The sequence below is a fragment of the Globicephala melas genome, chromosome 3 (assembly GCF_963455315.2).
Source record: "Globicephala melas chromosome 3, mGloMel1.2, whole genome shotgun sequence".
NCBI classification, from domain to species: domain Eukaryota; kingdom Metazoa; phylum Chordata; class Mammalia; order Artiodactyla; family Delphinidae; genus Globicephala; species Globicephala melas.
In genome coordinates, this window is record NC_083316.1 from 94,384,010 (window position 1) to 94,400,964 (window position 16,955).

Here is a 16,955-nt window from a genome sequence, read left to right on the forward strand (position 1 = left end):
TTTCAGTAAGAAAAGGAAAAGTAAGGTTAAAAGTGAGGTGTTTACAGGTTGTATTTCTCTTCTTTAACCTTCTTTCTTGGTCAGTCCCTGAGATGTTCCAATGAAATATCAAGTAAATTATCACTCTCTTGCTACAAAACTATACTCCAGGCTGCAAGCTGATAAGGAGCTTCAAAAAGATTTAAATCTTGACAGAAATAAGTGAAGTCAGTTTGTTGAAATATTTTTTTATTCTACAAGAATTGATTGGTGCAATCCTGCAGAACCAACATTTTTAATTTAGAGAAATTTTTCTTTTCAAAAGTAAATGAAAACCCCCTTTGAATAATTTATATATCAATTTGTTTAATTCTTGAAAACAACAGTCATAGGGTCTGCTTTGTCCTATTTAACCATAAATGTTACACATTTACAAACTGAAGCAAAAATGGATAGTACAGAGATTTAAATGAAATCTTTCAAAGAATAAAATTGCTTTTCAGTCCACTGTGTTTTCAAAGTTGATTATCATCAAGCCAGGATGAAAGCTGTGAACCCCAAACCATTTGTTTCCTTAATAAAAAATGAATATTTAGATTATTAGCAAAGTAATATCTTAAAATGTATCTTCACACAGTTGGAATTTTAGTATAAACTTATATATCAAGTCCCTTTCCATTATTTATTCTGCTTTAAAAATATATACAGCTAATGATGTTTAAATATGTATTCTGAGCCATATGTCCAAACGTAAATATTTGGGGAATTCAAACTGTTGCAACAAGTTATGAAAGGATTAAAGAAAAAAGATGAGCTACAAATTATATAGGGGAAAGAAGAAAAAAGTTCTTACTTAATATTCATGTCTAGGTAGATATGTATTTTCTAATTTTAATATACATACCTAGTTGAGTATAGGCAAGCCATCAAACTTTAACCAGTTACAAACAGACTAGACTAAGTCACTACTATTTTCTACAACAGGTAACAGTGGTGATTTAAAAAAATTTTAATATATCTCAATAGTTTCACCGCAAGTTATCTGTGGTAATAATCTTTAAATATCATGAAGTTTTGATAGGCACAGATTAAATAACTGCATTATCTATGCCAAACTCGGCACACTTATGATACCCAGCTCTGCTGAATTATGGTGTTAACTATCTGAATACAAAAGAGCAGACAGGCAACCAGAAAAGGACATTTAACATACTCCCATGTTTATCACTTTAACATTAGTGTTTAAAATTTGCAAATCTAGAGGGACACTTAAAAAGCTACAGGACAACTCCAATACAAGAACCCCAATAGATAAATCTGCAGAATCTTAAACTTCAGTTCTTAATCCACTGGTATATATTGTTGAAGGAGTAGCTATTTGATCTTCAAAAATTTTAGAATTAAAAGTCTGAAAATATGTTCATCCCTTGCTACACTGTAGCACTTGAAATTAGCAAGCAGGACAACCTGAATTCATTTTGCTCTTACATGCAGCAGTGTATATGCATCTTAAGACAGCTTAGAATTAAGAGTTAACTTCTAGTCAGTAGTGGTAAGTGACTAGAATTGCTATCCAATCAGTATTCTGTGGTACCACATATCAAAGTCCTAACAATATGACAGTCACGTTCAGCACTCATCACTTTTAGGTGGGGGATAGAAGCATGGCAAAAAGCAGTTGCAATTTTTTTTTTTAACAGCATAAAAGCTTTAAACCCAGTTCTGCATCATCTTGTATTCCATTCTAGAATACTTGGAATCTTATTTCAATCAGCTCAATGTATGCAAGTTATAAGACACAAACACAGTCTAAACCCTATAGTCTACAGAAAATGCACTAATACTTGTTAAATGCAGTACAATCAATGAAGATTATCAAATAAGAAACACATACACGGCATTCTAAATTTTTAAAATCATCTTAGAGCTGTTAACCAGAAATTGTACAAATTACATGTGCAAGACAAAAAAAACCAAAAAAGAAAGAAAGAAAGAAAAAAACCAAAGTAACTAACTTCTCAGTGCATCACACCCATTAGGATAAAATGTATGGCACTTTTATAATACTATATTACAACTCTCAATTTAAGCTGGGAGTGACTCAGACATTAAAGCCACATAAGAGCAAGAACTAGCCATTTCAAATGTTTACAATGAAACAGATCACCTTTTTTCTTTGTAAAAGCACTGAAAATGTAATATGTGCAGATAACTCACTAAAAGTCTTCTCATTTCATTTGCCCCCCATTGTAGTGTCTTAAATTATTCTGTAATTATTTTACCTGTTACAACAGTCTGACTTTTAAGGCCTGTGTAAACTCTATTATGTTATTGAAACATACTATTTTCTGTGTGGTAAAAATGTCTTTATGAAAAAAAATAACATATCTGGTTATAGATCATAGAATAAACCCAAACAATAAAAACGATATTTTCCAAGCTACTGAGAAATAAATTAAACCATGATGTATCAATTTAAAATTATATCAATATTAACTAACATTTCTATGGTAGATTTTTTTCCTCATAAAATTAAACAGTGCAGAATAGGGCTTGGGCTATAGCTAATCACAACTGGTTTTCTTAAAAACAAAACTTTATTTCCTATAAACAACTGAAAGGTAATTTTCTTCCTCCACAACACATGTAGACATTAAACTGAAGGTTTTAAAAATCTCCACTACTTACAAGAAAAGTATTTTTAAATGGCTAAAAGGAACCAAAATACCAAAATATCAAATCAAAATACTTTAGTGTGCGAAGAGCAGATAGAAACAACCAAGAAAAGAGTAGATCATTGTGCTGAATATTTATGAATAGCCCAAAATAAGTCCCAAAGTTTTTCTACCTTTACAAATAAAAAAAGGTGTCCTTTCCACAGCTTGGGGAATGCATCGTACATCCCTCCACAACAAGTGTATGAGTAAGATTCTAAAAATGTTGCCAATATTAAGTTCTTCGGTACCTAAAATTAATTAGAGGACAGCAATATTACAGCGGCAATGGTGGATCAATTCTCAAAACGTAGTTACGATCCAACACGAGTTGTCGTGGTTCTTTTATCTGAGAAAAAGCTTTTCAGAAGAAATACCTGCCCTATGCTAACCACCAGAAGAATGAGGGCTTCTCCTACTGACCAATAGGCCACTCTTGTATTTAGATCCTCAGCTCGGCTTCGGCCTTGGGCCTCTCTCAAACGGAAATGAGTCTGATAGTCAATGACAGATTTCAGAGCTTCGTGAATTGAAACACAGGCAGATTCCATCTAAAGAGAAAGATTTTCAGTTAGTATGTTTTAATACTTTCTGTACAATCCATCTAGCATATTCTACTAAACTGGCACTCATTCATTCACTCATTCGTGTCAATGGTCCTGGCAAAGCAACGCTTCTACACATTCTCACTAGGATGACTGGTAAGGCTAGAGATCCCACGAAGCAGCTATTGCCCCAAACTGGAACGTCCCAACTGTGGCATCTGTTAAGGTGGCAGATGGAACATGAAGCTAACAGTAGGAGAAATACTAAGCAGTTAAGGTTGGTAGCTACCGAGTTTCAAGGCCAGGTTTCTTAAAGAGGAAGAATTAGGAGGAAGGGAATGGCAGGTCAGTAAATTTGACCAATTATAATGATATGAATCAAAGTCCAAATATATACAAAAACAAACGAAATATGGCATAAAAGTAGATTGTTAGTCAAAGTTATTTCAACTATCTTAAAAGCAGCCGAAACTGAAAAGTGATAGGTCAGAGTAGGAATTTTTTTTTCACGTTTACCACTTTGCTAAATAAGTCTTCCTCATGCCAGTCAACAAAACTAATATATACGTTCTCAACAGGACATAAGTTTCATTTTCACTGTGTAATGAGTTTGTAGGCCTTCATCTGATGACACCATAGCTTTTTCTAAATTACACTATCTGCTTTGAGATAGGTTAAGAGTAATTTTTTTGTTGTATACCAGTTTAATGTTTTTCTACTGCTGAAAACTTAATCCTGGTGATGAAATATATGCTTTATTATACTTATTTTACATCACAAACCATGTATTAGTTTTTTATTTAGACAGGAACACAATGCCACCCATTAGCAGAGAAGCTGCCTAAAGTCATACTAAGTTCACAGACACAGACACATACCAAAACATACCACTGGACACAGCCCTGCCACCAAAAGATCCAGCCCCACCCACCAGAGCACACGCACCACTCCCCTCCACCAGGAAGTCTACACAAGCCACTGAACCAATCTCACACGCTGTGGGCAGACACCAAAAATAATGGGAACTACGGACTTGCAGCCTGTGAAAAGGAGACACCAAACACAGTAAGTTAAACAAAATGAGAAGACAGAGAAATACATAGCACATGAAGGAGCAAGGTAAAAACCCACCAGACCAAACAAATGAGGAGGAAATAGGCAGTCTACCTGAAAAAGAATTCAGAGTAATGATAGTAAAGATGATCCAAAATCTTGGCAACAGAATGGAGAAAACACAAGAAACGTTTAATGAGGACCTAGAAGAAATAAAGAGCAAGCAAACAATGATGAAGAACACATTAAATGAAATTAAAAATATTCTAGAAGGAATCAATAGCAAAATAACTGAGGCAGAAGGACGGATAAGTGACCTGGAAGATAAAACAGTGGAAGTAACTGCCACAGAGCAGAATAAAGAAAAAAGAATGAAAATAATTGAGGACAGTCTCAGAGGCCTCTGGGATAACATTAAACACACCAACGTTCGAATTATAGGGGTCCCAGAAGAAGAAGAGAAGAAGAAAGAGTCTGAGAAAATATTTGAAGGGATTACAGTTGAAAACTTCCCTAACGTTGGAAAGGAAATAGTCAAACAAGTCCAGGAAGCACAGAGAGTCCCATACAGGATAAATCCAAGGAGAAACACGCCAAAACATGTATTAATCCAACTAACGAAAATTAAATACAAAGAAAAATTATTAAAAGCAGCAAGGGAAAAGCAACAAATAACATACAAGGGAATCCCCATAAGATTAACGGCTGATCTTTCAGCACAAACTCTGCAAGCCAGAAGGGAGTGGCAGGACATATTTAAAGTGATGAAAGGGAAAAACCTAAAACCAAGATTACTCTACCCAGCAAGAATCTCATTCAGATTTGACAAGAGAAATTAAAACCTTTACAGACAAGCAGAAGTTAAGAGAATTCAGCACCACCAAACCAGCTTTACAACAAATGCTAAAGGAAGTTCTCTAGGCAGGAAACAAAAGAGAAGGAAAAAACCTACAAAAACAAACCCAAAACAATCAAGAAAATGACAATAGGAACATACATCTCGATAATTACCTTATATGTAAATGGATTAAATGCCCCAACCAAAAGACACAGACTGGCTGAATGGACACAAAAACAAAACCCGTATATATGCTGTCTACAAGAGACCCACTTCAGACCTAGGGACACATACAGACTGAAACTGAGGGGATGGAAAAAGATATTCCATGCAAATGGAAATCAAAAGAAAGTTGAACTAGCAATTCTCATATCAGACAAAATAGACTTTAAAATAAAGACTATTACAAGAGACAAAGAAGGAGACTACGTAAAAATCAAGGGATCAATCCAAGAAGATATAACAACTGTAAACATTTATGCACCCAACATAGGAGCACCTCAATACATAAGGCAAATGCTAACAGCCATAAAAGGGGAAATTGTCAGTAACTACAAATCGACAGTAACTACAAATTACTGGCACTACTACAATAATAGTAGGGGACTTTACACCCCACTTTCACCAATGGACAGATCATCCAAAATGAAAATAAACAAGGAAACACAGCTTTAAATGAAACATTAGACCAGACGGACATAATTGACATTTATAGGACATTCCATCCAAAAACGACAGAATATACTTTCTTCTAAGTGCTCATGGAAAATTCTCCAGGATAGATCATATCTTGGGTCACAAATCAGGCCTTGGTAAATTTAAGAAAATTGAAATCGTATCAAGTATCTTTTCCAACCACAACGCTATGAAACTAGATATCAATTACAGGAAAAAATCTGTAAAAAATACAAACACATGGAGGCTAAACAATACACTACTTAATAACGAAGTGATCACTGAAGAAATTAAAGAGGAAATAAAAAAATACCTAGAAACAAATGACAATGGAGACACGACGATCCAAAACCTATGGGATGCAGCAAAAACAGTTCTAAGAGGGAGGTTTATAGCAATACAATCCTACCTTAAGAAACAGGAAACATCTCAAATAAACAACCTAACCTTGCACCTAAAGCAATTGGAGAAAGAAGAACAAAAAAACCCCAAAGTTAGAAAAAGGAAAGAAATCATAAAAATCAGATCAGAAATAAATGAAAAAGAAATGAAGGAAACGATAGCAAAGATCAATAAAACTAAAAGCTTGTTCTTTGAGAAGATAAACAAAATTGATAAACCATTAACCAGACTCATCAAGAAAAAAAGGGAGAAGGCTCAAATCAACAGAATGAGAAATGAAAAAAGGAGAAGTAACAACTGACTCCGCAGAAACACAAAGGATCATGAGAGACTACTACAAGCAACTCTATGCCAATAAAATGGACAACCTGGAAGAAATGGACAAATTCTTAGAAAAATACAACCTCCCAAGACTGAACCAGGAAGAAACAGAAAATATGAACAGACCAATCACAAGCACTGAAATTGAAACTGTGAATAAAAATCTTCCAACAAACAAAAGCCCAGGACCAGATGGCTTCACAGGCGAATTCTATCAAACATTTAGAGAAGAACTAACACCTATCCTTCCCAAACTCTTCCAAAATACAGCAGAGGGAGGAACACTCCCAAACTCATTCTACGAGGCCACCATCACCCTGATACCAAAACCAGACAAAGATGTCACGAAGAAAGAAAACTATAGACCAATATCACTGACGAACATAGATGCAAAAATCCTCAACAAAATACTAGCAAACAGAATCCAACAGCACATTAAAAGGATCATACACCATGATCAAGTGGGGTTTATCCCAGAAACACAAGGATTCTTCAGTATACACAAATCAATCAATGTGATACACCATATTAACAAACTGAAGAATAAAAACCATATGATAACCTCAATAGATGCACAAAAAGTTTTCGACAAAATTCAACACCCATTTATGATACAAACTCTCCAGAAAGTGAGAGAACCTACCTCAATGTAATAAAGGCAATATATGATAAACCCACAGTCAACATCGTTCTCAATGTTAAAAACTGAAACCATTTCCTCTAAGATCAGGAACAAGACAAGGTTGCCCAATCTCACCACCATTATTCAGTATAGTTTTGGAAGTTTTAGCCACAGCAATCAGAGAAGAAAAAGAAATAAAAGGAATCGAAATCAGAAAAGAAGTGAAACTGTCACTGTTTGCAGATGACATGATACTATACATAGAGAATCCTAAAGATGATACCAGAAAACTACTAAAGCTAATCAATGAATTTGGTAAAGTAGCAACATACAAAATTAATGCAAAGAAATCTCTTGCATTCTTATACACTAATGACGAAAAATCTGAAAGAGAAATTAAGGAAACACTCCCATTTACCATTGCAACAAAAAGAATAAAATACCTAGGAATAAACCTACCTAAGGAGACAAAAGACCTGTATGCAGAAAACTATAAGACACTCATGAAAGAAATTAAAGGCGATACAAACAGGTGGAGAGATATACCATGTTCTTGGATTGGAAGAATCAATACTGTGAAAATGACTATATTACCTAAAGCAATCTACAGATTCAATGCAATCCCTATCAAACTACCAATGGCATTTTTCATAGAACTAGAACAAAAAAATTTCACAATTTGCATGGAAACACAAAAGACCCCAGACAGCCAAAGCAATCTTGAGAAAGGAAAATGGAACTGGAGGAATCAGGCTCCCTGACTTCAAACTATACTATAAAGCTACAGTAATCAAGACAGTATGGTACTGGCACAAAAACAGAAATATAGAGCAACGGAACAGGATAGAAATCCCAGAGATAAACCCATGGTTACCTTATCTTTGATAAAGGAGGCAAGGATATACAATGGAGAAAAGACAGCCTGTTCAATAAGTGGTGCTGGGAAAACCGGACAGCTACATGTAAAAGAATGAAATTAGAACACTTCCTAACACCAAACACAAAAATAAACTCAAAATGGATTAAAGAGCTAAATGTAAGGCCAGACACTATAAAACTCTTAGAGGAAAACATAGACAGAACACTCTATGACATAAATCACAGCAACATCCTTTTTGACCCACCATCTAGAGAAATGGAAATAAAACCAAAAATAAACAAATGGGACCTAATGAAACTTAAGCTTTTGCACAGCAAAGGAAACCATAAACAAGACCAAAAGACAACCCTCAGAATGGGAAAAAATATTTACCAACGAAGCAACTGACAAAGGATTAATCTCCAAAATATACAAGCAGCTCATACAGCTCAATATCAAAAAACAAACAACCCAATCCAAAAATGGGCAGAAGAACTAAACAGACATTTCTCCAAAGAAGATATACAGATGGCCAACAAACACATGAAAGGATGCTCAACATCACTAATCATTAGAGAAATGCAAATCAAAACTACAATGAGGTATCACCTCACACTGGTCAGAATGGGCATCATCAAAATATCTACAGACAATAAATGTTGGAGAGGGTGTGGAGAAAAGGGAACCCTCTTACACTGCTGGTGGGAATGTAAACTGATATAGTCACTATGCAGAACAGTATGGAGGTTCCTTATAAAGCTAAAAATAGAACTACCATATGACCCAGCAATCCCACTACTGGGCATATACCCTGTGAAAACCATAACTCAAAAAGACACACATGTACTCCAATGTTCACTGCAGCACTATTTACAACAGCCAGGTCACGGAAACAACCTAAATGTCCACTGACAAGATGAATGGATAAAGAAGATGTGGTACATATATATAATGGAATATTACTCGGCCATAAAAAGGAACGAAATTGACCATCTGTAGATGTGGATGGCCCTGGAGTCTGTCATACAGAATGAAGTCAGTCAGAAAGAGAAAAATAAATATCGTATATTAATCAATATATTCCACGCATATATGTGGAATCTAGAAAAATCGTACAGATGAACCTATTTCTAGGGCAGGAATAGAGATGCAGACGTAGAGAACGGACATGTGGACACGGCTGGGGGGGTTAGGAGGGATGAACTGGGAGATTAGGTTCGACATAAATACACTACCACGTGTAAAACAGATAGCTAGTGGGAACCTGTGGTATAGCACAGGGAGCTCAGCTTGGTGTTCTGTGATGGCCTAGACGGGATGAGGGGTATGGGAGGGAGGTCCAAGAGGAGGAATATATATATATATACACACACATACAGCTGATTCACTCCGTTGTACAGCAGAAATTAACACAACAATTAAAAAAAAAAGAATAGAATAAAATGTGATACAAATAAAAGAGGTTAAGCGGTCCTAAAAGCGTTTATCTATGTAGGTTTTTATCTACCTATCTATCTTGCCTATACCAGGTCTCAGTTGTGGCACGTGTGATGCTCGTTGTGACATGTGGGATCTTTTTTAGTTGCGGCATGCGGACTTCTAAGTTGCGGCATGAGGGCTCCTCAGTTGCGGCATGCAAACTCTTAGTTGTGGCATGCATATGGGATCTAGTTCCCTGACCAGGGATTGAACCCGGGCCCTCTGCATTGGGAGCGTGGAGTCTTACCCACTGGACCACCAGGGAAGTCCCTGCTTAGGTTTTTAAAGCAAACTATCTTATTTTACAAATTAAAACTTATGAAGGTTAAGTTATAAACAATGGCCCCAAAGAAAAATCTTTTTACAAAGTGCTGTTCACACATAATGCTAAAATAAAGAGAACATTTCTAAAAATAAGAACATTTGAACACATCTTATTAATGCTTACAATAGGTTTATGAATTAAGGCTCTTACACATTCTTAAAAACTGCCTCTATCACTACATGATTTTGACCAAGAGACTACCTGGAACCTGGAAACAATGAAATCCAATTTAAGGTTTTAACAAAAAGGTGATAAATAATTCCTTTGAATACCAAACTACCTTTTAGACATACTCTAAGCTCAAAATGTATCTGAACTAGAAATAAAACAGCTCTTCTCATCACCTGAGCAGTATTTGTTCACTGACTCTAAATTTCTTTTGCTATCTTTCCCTCATTAAGCTATTCTTCAAAATAAAATCCAATTTAGTTACCTTAACTATTTTTGTTAGATGACTTACTATTAATCTTTACTAGTTTACCTTCAGTTACAGCAAAAGTTACTGTAACAGCAGTTTGAGTAACACTAAATACTGGTATAAAAGTATATATATATATATATATATACATTAATTAAAGCATCATTTTTGCTTCCAGTTATACCAACCTGCTAAGTTATGGTAGCAACATTCCTCCATGAATTATAGAAAATGCTTCATAATGCTAGAGTACTGTTTAGACTTTTAAGCTTTCTTTGCCATTGATGTTTCTACCTAAGTGATCCCCCTATTTTAATGTCTATTTTCTTTTCATAAAATCCTTTAACACTCTTCTTCACTAAAAAAGTCTGAAGTTCTCTGTGAAATGCCTAATCTACTGTAAGAGTTAAGATACTTCTTAAAGGTTGAGTTAAAGTCACAAAATTCTGTATTCCATCAATGAGTTAATGGATATTAAATTATGCTTTTTTTCCCTTTAAACATATCAATGTTGTGTTACTGACTTTTCATTACCTGGGTAAGAGCACTGACTCGGTTCTCACTAGGAAACAAAGGTGGGTCTTCTCCAACTTGAAAATCAAAATACACGGTTTTATGTGTGAAAGTAGAAAATTCATTGCTGAAGCAAAATTTGTATGTCCCATTTTTGGAGGCTGTGAAGGTAAAACTATCATACTGTTTCTTCATCTCTTTGTATAACACATTACCATCAGGATCTTCTAATCGACAATCTACATCATAGTGACCACCAGTAATCACCTACAAAAGAGAAAAAAACAAACAAAAAATGAAGAGATCACTGCAACTAACAAGTTTGAGAAATCAACCAGGTTTCCTGTTGAAATGGCTATAAGGTTTTTTTACCATCACAGGCAATTTTACATTTCTTCTTTTTTTTTTTTTTCTTTGCGGTACGCGGGCCTCTCACTGTTGTGGGCTCTCCTGTTGCGGAGCACAGGCTCCGGACGCACAGGCTCAGTGGCCACGGCTCACAGGCCTAGCCTCTCCGCGGCAATGTGGGATCTTCCCAGACCCGGGCATGAACCCGTGTCCCCTGCATCGGCAGGCGGACTCTCAACCACTGCGCCACCAGGGAAGCCCCATTTCTTGATTTCTACCAGTGGATGGAACTTGGGAGGCAGATCTCAGTTCAACTAAAGCTTTACAGAAACTGAACAAATTTCCTCATGACAGGAGAGAGGGAACTAACCAACAATCCAGACAACTGTTCTAGTTACTAGAGGCCTCTTACATCACTTAATTCTCCCAACAACCCTACAAGACAGTATTTTTCCCTCAATTTGACAAACTGAGTTAAAATAAATAAGCTACCCAAGATTTTTCACCTAGTAAGAGGCTGAATGCCAAATTCATACTCTTGACCCTTAAGCTTACTACCACGTAATATTTTCCTTCCTCCAATTTTTTCATCTAGTTTCCTATTAGCATCATCCTAGCACTCTCAGATAGTACAGTGAAGTACTTAAGTAGGTCAGTCCTTAGCCTAACACCCCATGCATACTTCTTTTAGAGAACTTAAGCTCATTTTACTGCCAAATTACAAACAGACTGTGTTTCTTAAGTTCTTTTATAGGTCAGTTATATGGAATTTGATACATACTTTGTTTTGAATTACATTTTGAGCAGAATAGACTTGTGGCCTGTTCCAAGAGTATATAATTATTTACAAACTTGTTTCCAAGAGAAACATAAATGATTAAACTACATTGTTTTAACCCCTGTGATTAAAGCAAAACCAAAACAGAACAACATGAAAGCAAATAAATGTTTTGTTCCTCTGCACAGTCTGTGTTTCAGGCAAAGCATATGAAAGGAAAGCCAGGGGTAGGTGAAAAGCTTCTGAAGAGGATTTTGGAGCTATTTTCAAAGGCTTATGCTTAATCAGTTACAATTTGAGCCATCTGAGTTATACAAATGAAGAGAAGAGGGAGACATTTTTCCTGAGGTTACTTGGCAAGCATAAGAGAGGAAGAAGGAAAAGGATTAAAGAGGAGAAAAAACTCCTTATATGAGAAAACACTGACTGGGAAAAAGAGGGAGAGGAGACAGGAGAAGAAACATAGGGTGCCTGTATCCACCTGAGGTAATGAGGAAGAGACATTGGGTTTGGGGGTTTCCAACCACCATGAGATATATTTTCAAGCTTGAACCCTCTGGGTTAGCATAATATTGACATTCTACATTTGTGGAACACAGAGATCAAACTTTGGACTTCAGAGAAGATTGATTATTTATATGACCTTTTGTCACTAAAGAGATAAGATAAATAACTGAACTATGTTAAAAGATCATTTTGATAATTAAATGAAATATAACTAGGCACTGAGGAAACCGTAGAATATGCAAATATTAACATACAGATATAACGTTTGACATAAAAACAGTGTCTTATCAATTGGGCATTTACCCCTCCCCACCACAAGTCGACAACCTTTCTTCTAGTTAAAATAATGACTTCATTTTATATACCCAATTATTCATACTTAACCATAGTACTTTGAATAATCAAAACATACATACAAACAAAAATATAGAACCAGAACTGATCATCATGCCACTTTTCTTCTATCAAACTTTAAAACAAATAATCTTACTTCAGATAAAAATCACCCTTAAAACCTATCTGGTCACATAAGAAAGAAACAGGGGATCATCTCAAATTATGTGTCTACCTGTCCAGTTAGTCACAGAAACCTCTCGATATTATTGCCTCTCTCAAATTCACCCCATCTCTTCCATTCCCAATCCACAATCCAGATGGGACTATTGGCTCAACTTCCTAAAAGGTCTTCCCATAATCCAATCTCTCCTCCCTCTAATCCAGGGTTTCTTAACCTCAGTTATTAGATTATCTGGGGCTGGGTAAGTCTTTCTTTCAGGGGGCTGTGTTGCCCTGTGCACTGTAGCATACTTAGCAGCATCTCCAGTCTCTAACCACCAGATGACAGTAACACCTCCCTCCCCACGTCTCAAAACCTTTTGATAATTCCTGTGGCCTACAGAAAAATCCAAACCTGTTAACAACAGCATACCACACCCCTGTACTTCCTCAAGGAAGTCTCAGCACCTTCTACACCCTTTCTCACTCTATGTTCCAAAAATACCAGAAATTCTCTGAACAAGTCTCTGCTCTACATCTGCACTAATAGTGACAAATTGCACAGGGTTTGTGTAGAAGAAGAATCACAGGACCCCAAATGACTACGCTTATAAATCTACAGTTTATGAGAGGGAGAGAATACAATATAAAACATCACAGCCAAAAGCTGTCTCACAGCAGGAGGACAGAAGAGATCAGGTATGGGCTCCTTTGTTCTCCCTCTGTGAGGGATGTGGCCAGAAATATACCCTCTCAGATCAGGAACCACCCAAGTGTGCAAGAACACCTTGGAATCAGTGAGCCCAAAGTAGAGTCTTGACTGGGTTTTTTTATATTTTGCTTTTCCACATAAGCATATTTTTGCCGTATAACTATTCTCAGTAGCAGATTCTCCGGGGGTCTCACTGAGACCAGGTACAAATCATCAATCTCACTGTCATCGATGAACAATGCTGACAAACTGGCACAAACCTCCCCCCTAAAGCCCTCAGACCCACAGTTACAAAGCAACCCTGTGATTCAGTATTTTCAGTGCCGACTCAGGTTAATTTTCAGGCTTGCTGGAATTAAGTCTCACAAGCATAACATATCTGGTGAGGAAGTCCCTCCCCCCTCTGCCACCCTGTAGAGTAACTTCTATTTATCCCTCTAGACTCAGCTCATACATCAGACCCTCAGCTAAATTTCCCCTGATGATCCTCCGTCGTCAGCCAGCACTATATCTAGTGGGTACTTTCATTATTGCATTTAACATTACATGACTATGTGTCTATGTAAGGTCCCTGAGGTCAAGTTCAGCCTTATTTGTCTTTGGGAGGTAGTAAAAGGAAGTGGTTAAGAGCTTAACCTGGGTGGGAGGGAGGAAGACGCAAGAGGGAAGAGATATGGGGATACATGTATATGTATAGCTGATTCACTTTGTTATAAAGCATAAACTAACACACCATTGTAAAGCAATTATACTCCTATAAAGATGTTAAAAAAAAAAAAGAACTTAACCTGGAACTGCATACTGATTCTGCTGTTACATTTTGTAACCCTGGGTCTCAACTTACCGAAGCCTCAGTTTCTTCATCAGTAAAAAAATAATAAAAACTCTCTAATAAACCCATCTCATATCGAGTTGTCCTGAGAATTAAGTAATACACCTGAAATGCTTGCTATACTGTCTGCCACATAATAAACGCTAATTTTTTAGCCCGCAAGAGTAGTATAGTAGTACTCTCACCAACAAGCACAGCATCTGCACGTAGAAGTCAAGAAATGTTTGTTAAATTCAAACAAATAAAATTTTCACTGACACTTTATATTACAATTCTTGCTATCATCTTTTCTGTCTCCTGGTCCTAACCCATGAAGTTAAGCAAGCCTAAAAGTCATCCTTGGCCTCCCTCCCTCCCTCCCTCACTGTAGCCAAATCATCACCAAGTCCTGTTGCTTTTATCTAAAAAGTATCTCCCATCCTTTCACTTTTCTCCTTCCCCAGTGCTACCACCCTAGTCTCAGCCTGGACCACTACAATAGCCTCCTAATCAGTCTTCTACATCTACTTGGCAACACTCCATAATACCTTCTCTACCTGCACAAGTTAACATCCGTACAGCTACCAAGAATACTCAGAACTTGTCACTACACTGCTTACAACCCTATGATAGCTTCTCATACTCTTAGGAAAAACAAAAATCCTTTACCTGGCCAGCTGGGCACTACATGGTCTGGCCCCTGCTGACCTCCCTTCTTCTGGCTCCTTATTCCTCGCTATAGTGGACCTCTCTGTTTTCTTCAAATTCCCAGTCACTGTTACCACAGTGACCTTGCAAAGGCCATTCCCTCTTCCCCCTCCCCAAAGCATTTACAACTCATCTTTTACAGTTCAGCATCAAATCACTTCCTAAAGGAAGCCTTCCCAGATTCCAATGACCAGACCGTATATCACCTATTCTCTGCACTTAAAGCACAATTCTGATGAATGAACAGGTACTAATTAAGAAAAGAACTGTAGGATGGGTAGGGAATCAAGAATGATGGCAGCGACCCTATCTATTTTGTTCACTTCTCTATCACCAGCACCTAGTACTCAACAGCTGTTCAAACACGTTAAGTCTACCAACAAAAATAGAAACAGTAAAGACTGTTCTAACCAATTTAAGAAACTACGTTTTGTTAAATAGGCACTTTTTATATAATCCCTCAAATGAAAAGGGGCCTCTCATTTATCACAGCAATTCCTTCTACAAATCCTTTGGCAGATGGTCTTCTGGTCTGGAATAGAGCTCTTCCAACGACAGGAACCACATTAACCAATAATCCTAATATCAATGGAAAAACTGAAAAGCAACGGAGTTAGATACCGGCAGCACTTGAAATCTGATTAAAGTGGAGGTGCGGATTAGACAGCGGCGGACTGACGTTGGGCACTATGGAACAGGAATACATTTTTCTTTTAAAAGGAAACTCTTAAAGAAGAAAGTTCAAAATGACGGACATTAGAGAAAAGACGGAAAAATCACAGCCACAGGAAGCATTTCTGGAATTTATATACCTTAACATCTGGTCTTAAATGTCTAATGCGCAAGGTTTCGGACAGGAAAGCCAAATGGCCTGCATCAGCTACCTAGATGTGATTCCTGAATCAGCCAAAGAATGAGAAAACAGTCTCGACCCTGGAACCGCGAGCTGGGGCCCGCGACCGCCTGAGCCCGTAGTACCTGGAACTCGAGAGTGCACTTGGTGCCCTGCGTGATGTCCTCGTAGAAACACTGCTTGGCATTGTCGGGCAGCTCGAACGTGATCTCAGAGGCGCCGCAGGGCCCCGGCACCAGCAACAGCAGCAGCGCGAGCAGCCTACAGCCCCAACGGCCCGCGACGGCAGCCCAGCGCTGCGCGGACCACAGCCGGGGCATCCCGAAGCGGCGGCGGCGGCCTCAACCGAGCTGCGGGGAGATGCGAGCTCACGTCTCCACGGACTCACGGCGCGCGGCAGGCCTCACCCCAAACGGCACCGCGAAGACGCACCGCAGACTTGCTCCGAGCCCCGAGAGATTCGAGATGCGCAGCGAGTCGCTGGTTACAGGGTAGGGGTGCTGAGGGACCAGGGCCTAGACGCCAGATAAAGACGGCAGAAAACAAGCGGAAAAGACTTGAGATAGCCGGAAGCTGGAACAAGAGACTGGGGAAAGAGGCGGGGCTTGAGGCACCTGCTCCAGCGACCCGGATGTGCTCTCCCCCGGCAGCGGGGAGAGACGTTGGAGTGTGTACGTGGAAGCTAGCAAGGCGTCAGCTAGGCCTCCGACAGCGCCTGGGCCGAGAGGCGTGGCCAGCATGGTGAACGTGGCGGGGCGGGGCGAGGAGAAGGGGTGTGGCCTGTGGTAGGAGCTGCCGGCCCGTGAGTGTTTCTGCTAGAGCTAAACGCTAGGGAGGCTCAGAGGGAGTGATGAAGAGCCGATATTGCTCTAGAGGGCTAATCACCGGTGGTAGAGCGCTTTGTAATTTGCAGAGAATTTTCTTGTAAATAATAAGTTTGGGGGGAAGCAGCTTTGCTAGGAGCGCGAATTCTGTGACCACCAGACTGCAGTAGTTCTAA

The 16,955-nt window shown here is 38.2% G+C and overlaps 1 protein-coding gene across 1 annotated transcript; it reads right to left on the reverse strand.

Annotated features, from left to right (window-relative positions):
* Positions 1-211: 211 nt before the first annotated feature.
* On the reverse strand, positions 212-16,643 carry TMED7 (transmembrane p24 trafficking protein 7). The gene is made up of 3 exons (XM_030869849.3): positions 16,081-16,643; positions 10,765-11,010; positions 212-3,244 (listed from the first exon to the last, which is right to left on the reverse strand). The coding sequence occupies exons 1-3, from the start codon at positions 16,273-16,275 to the stop codon at positions 3,008-3,010; spliced, it is 678 nt and encodes a 225-aa protein (XP_030725709.1). The 5' UTR covers positions 16,276-16,643; the 3' UTR covers positions 212-3,007.
* Positions 16,644-16,955: the final 312 nt, after the last annotated feature.

Coding starts and splice junctions, on each gene's coding strand:
- TMED7 (XM_030869849.3), bottom strand. CDS start 16,275: ATGCCCCGGCTGTGGTCCGCGCAGCGCTGGGCTGCCGTCGCGGGCCGT. Junction 11,011..16,080: donor AGTGCACTCTCGAGTTCCAG/GTACTACGGGCT, acceptor TCTCTTTTGTAG/GTGATTACTGGTGGTCACTA. Junction 3,245..10,764: donor GAGTCAGTGCTCTTACCCAG/GTAATGAAAAGT, acceptor CTTTCTCTTTAG/ATGGAATCTGCCTGTGTTTC.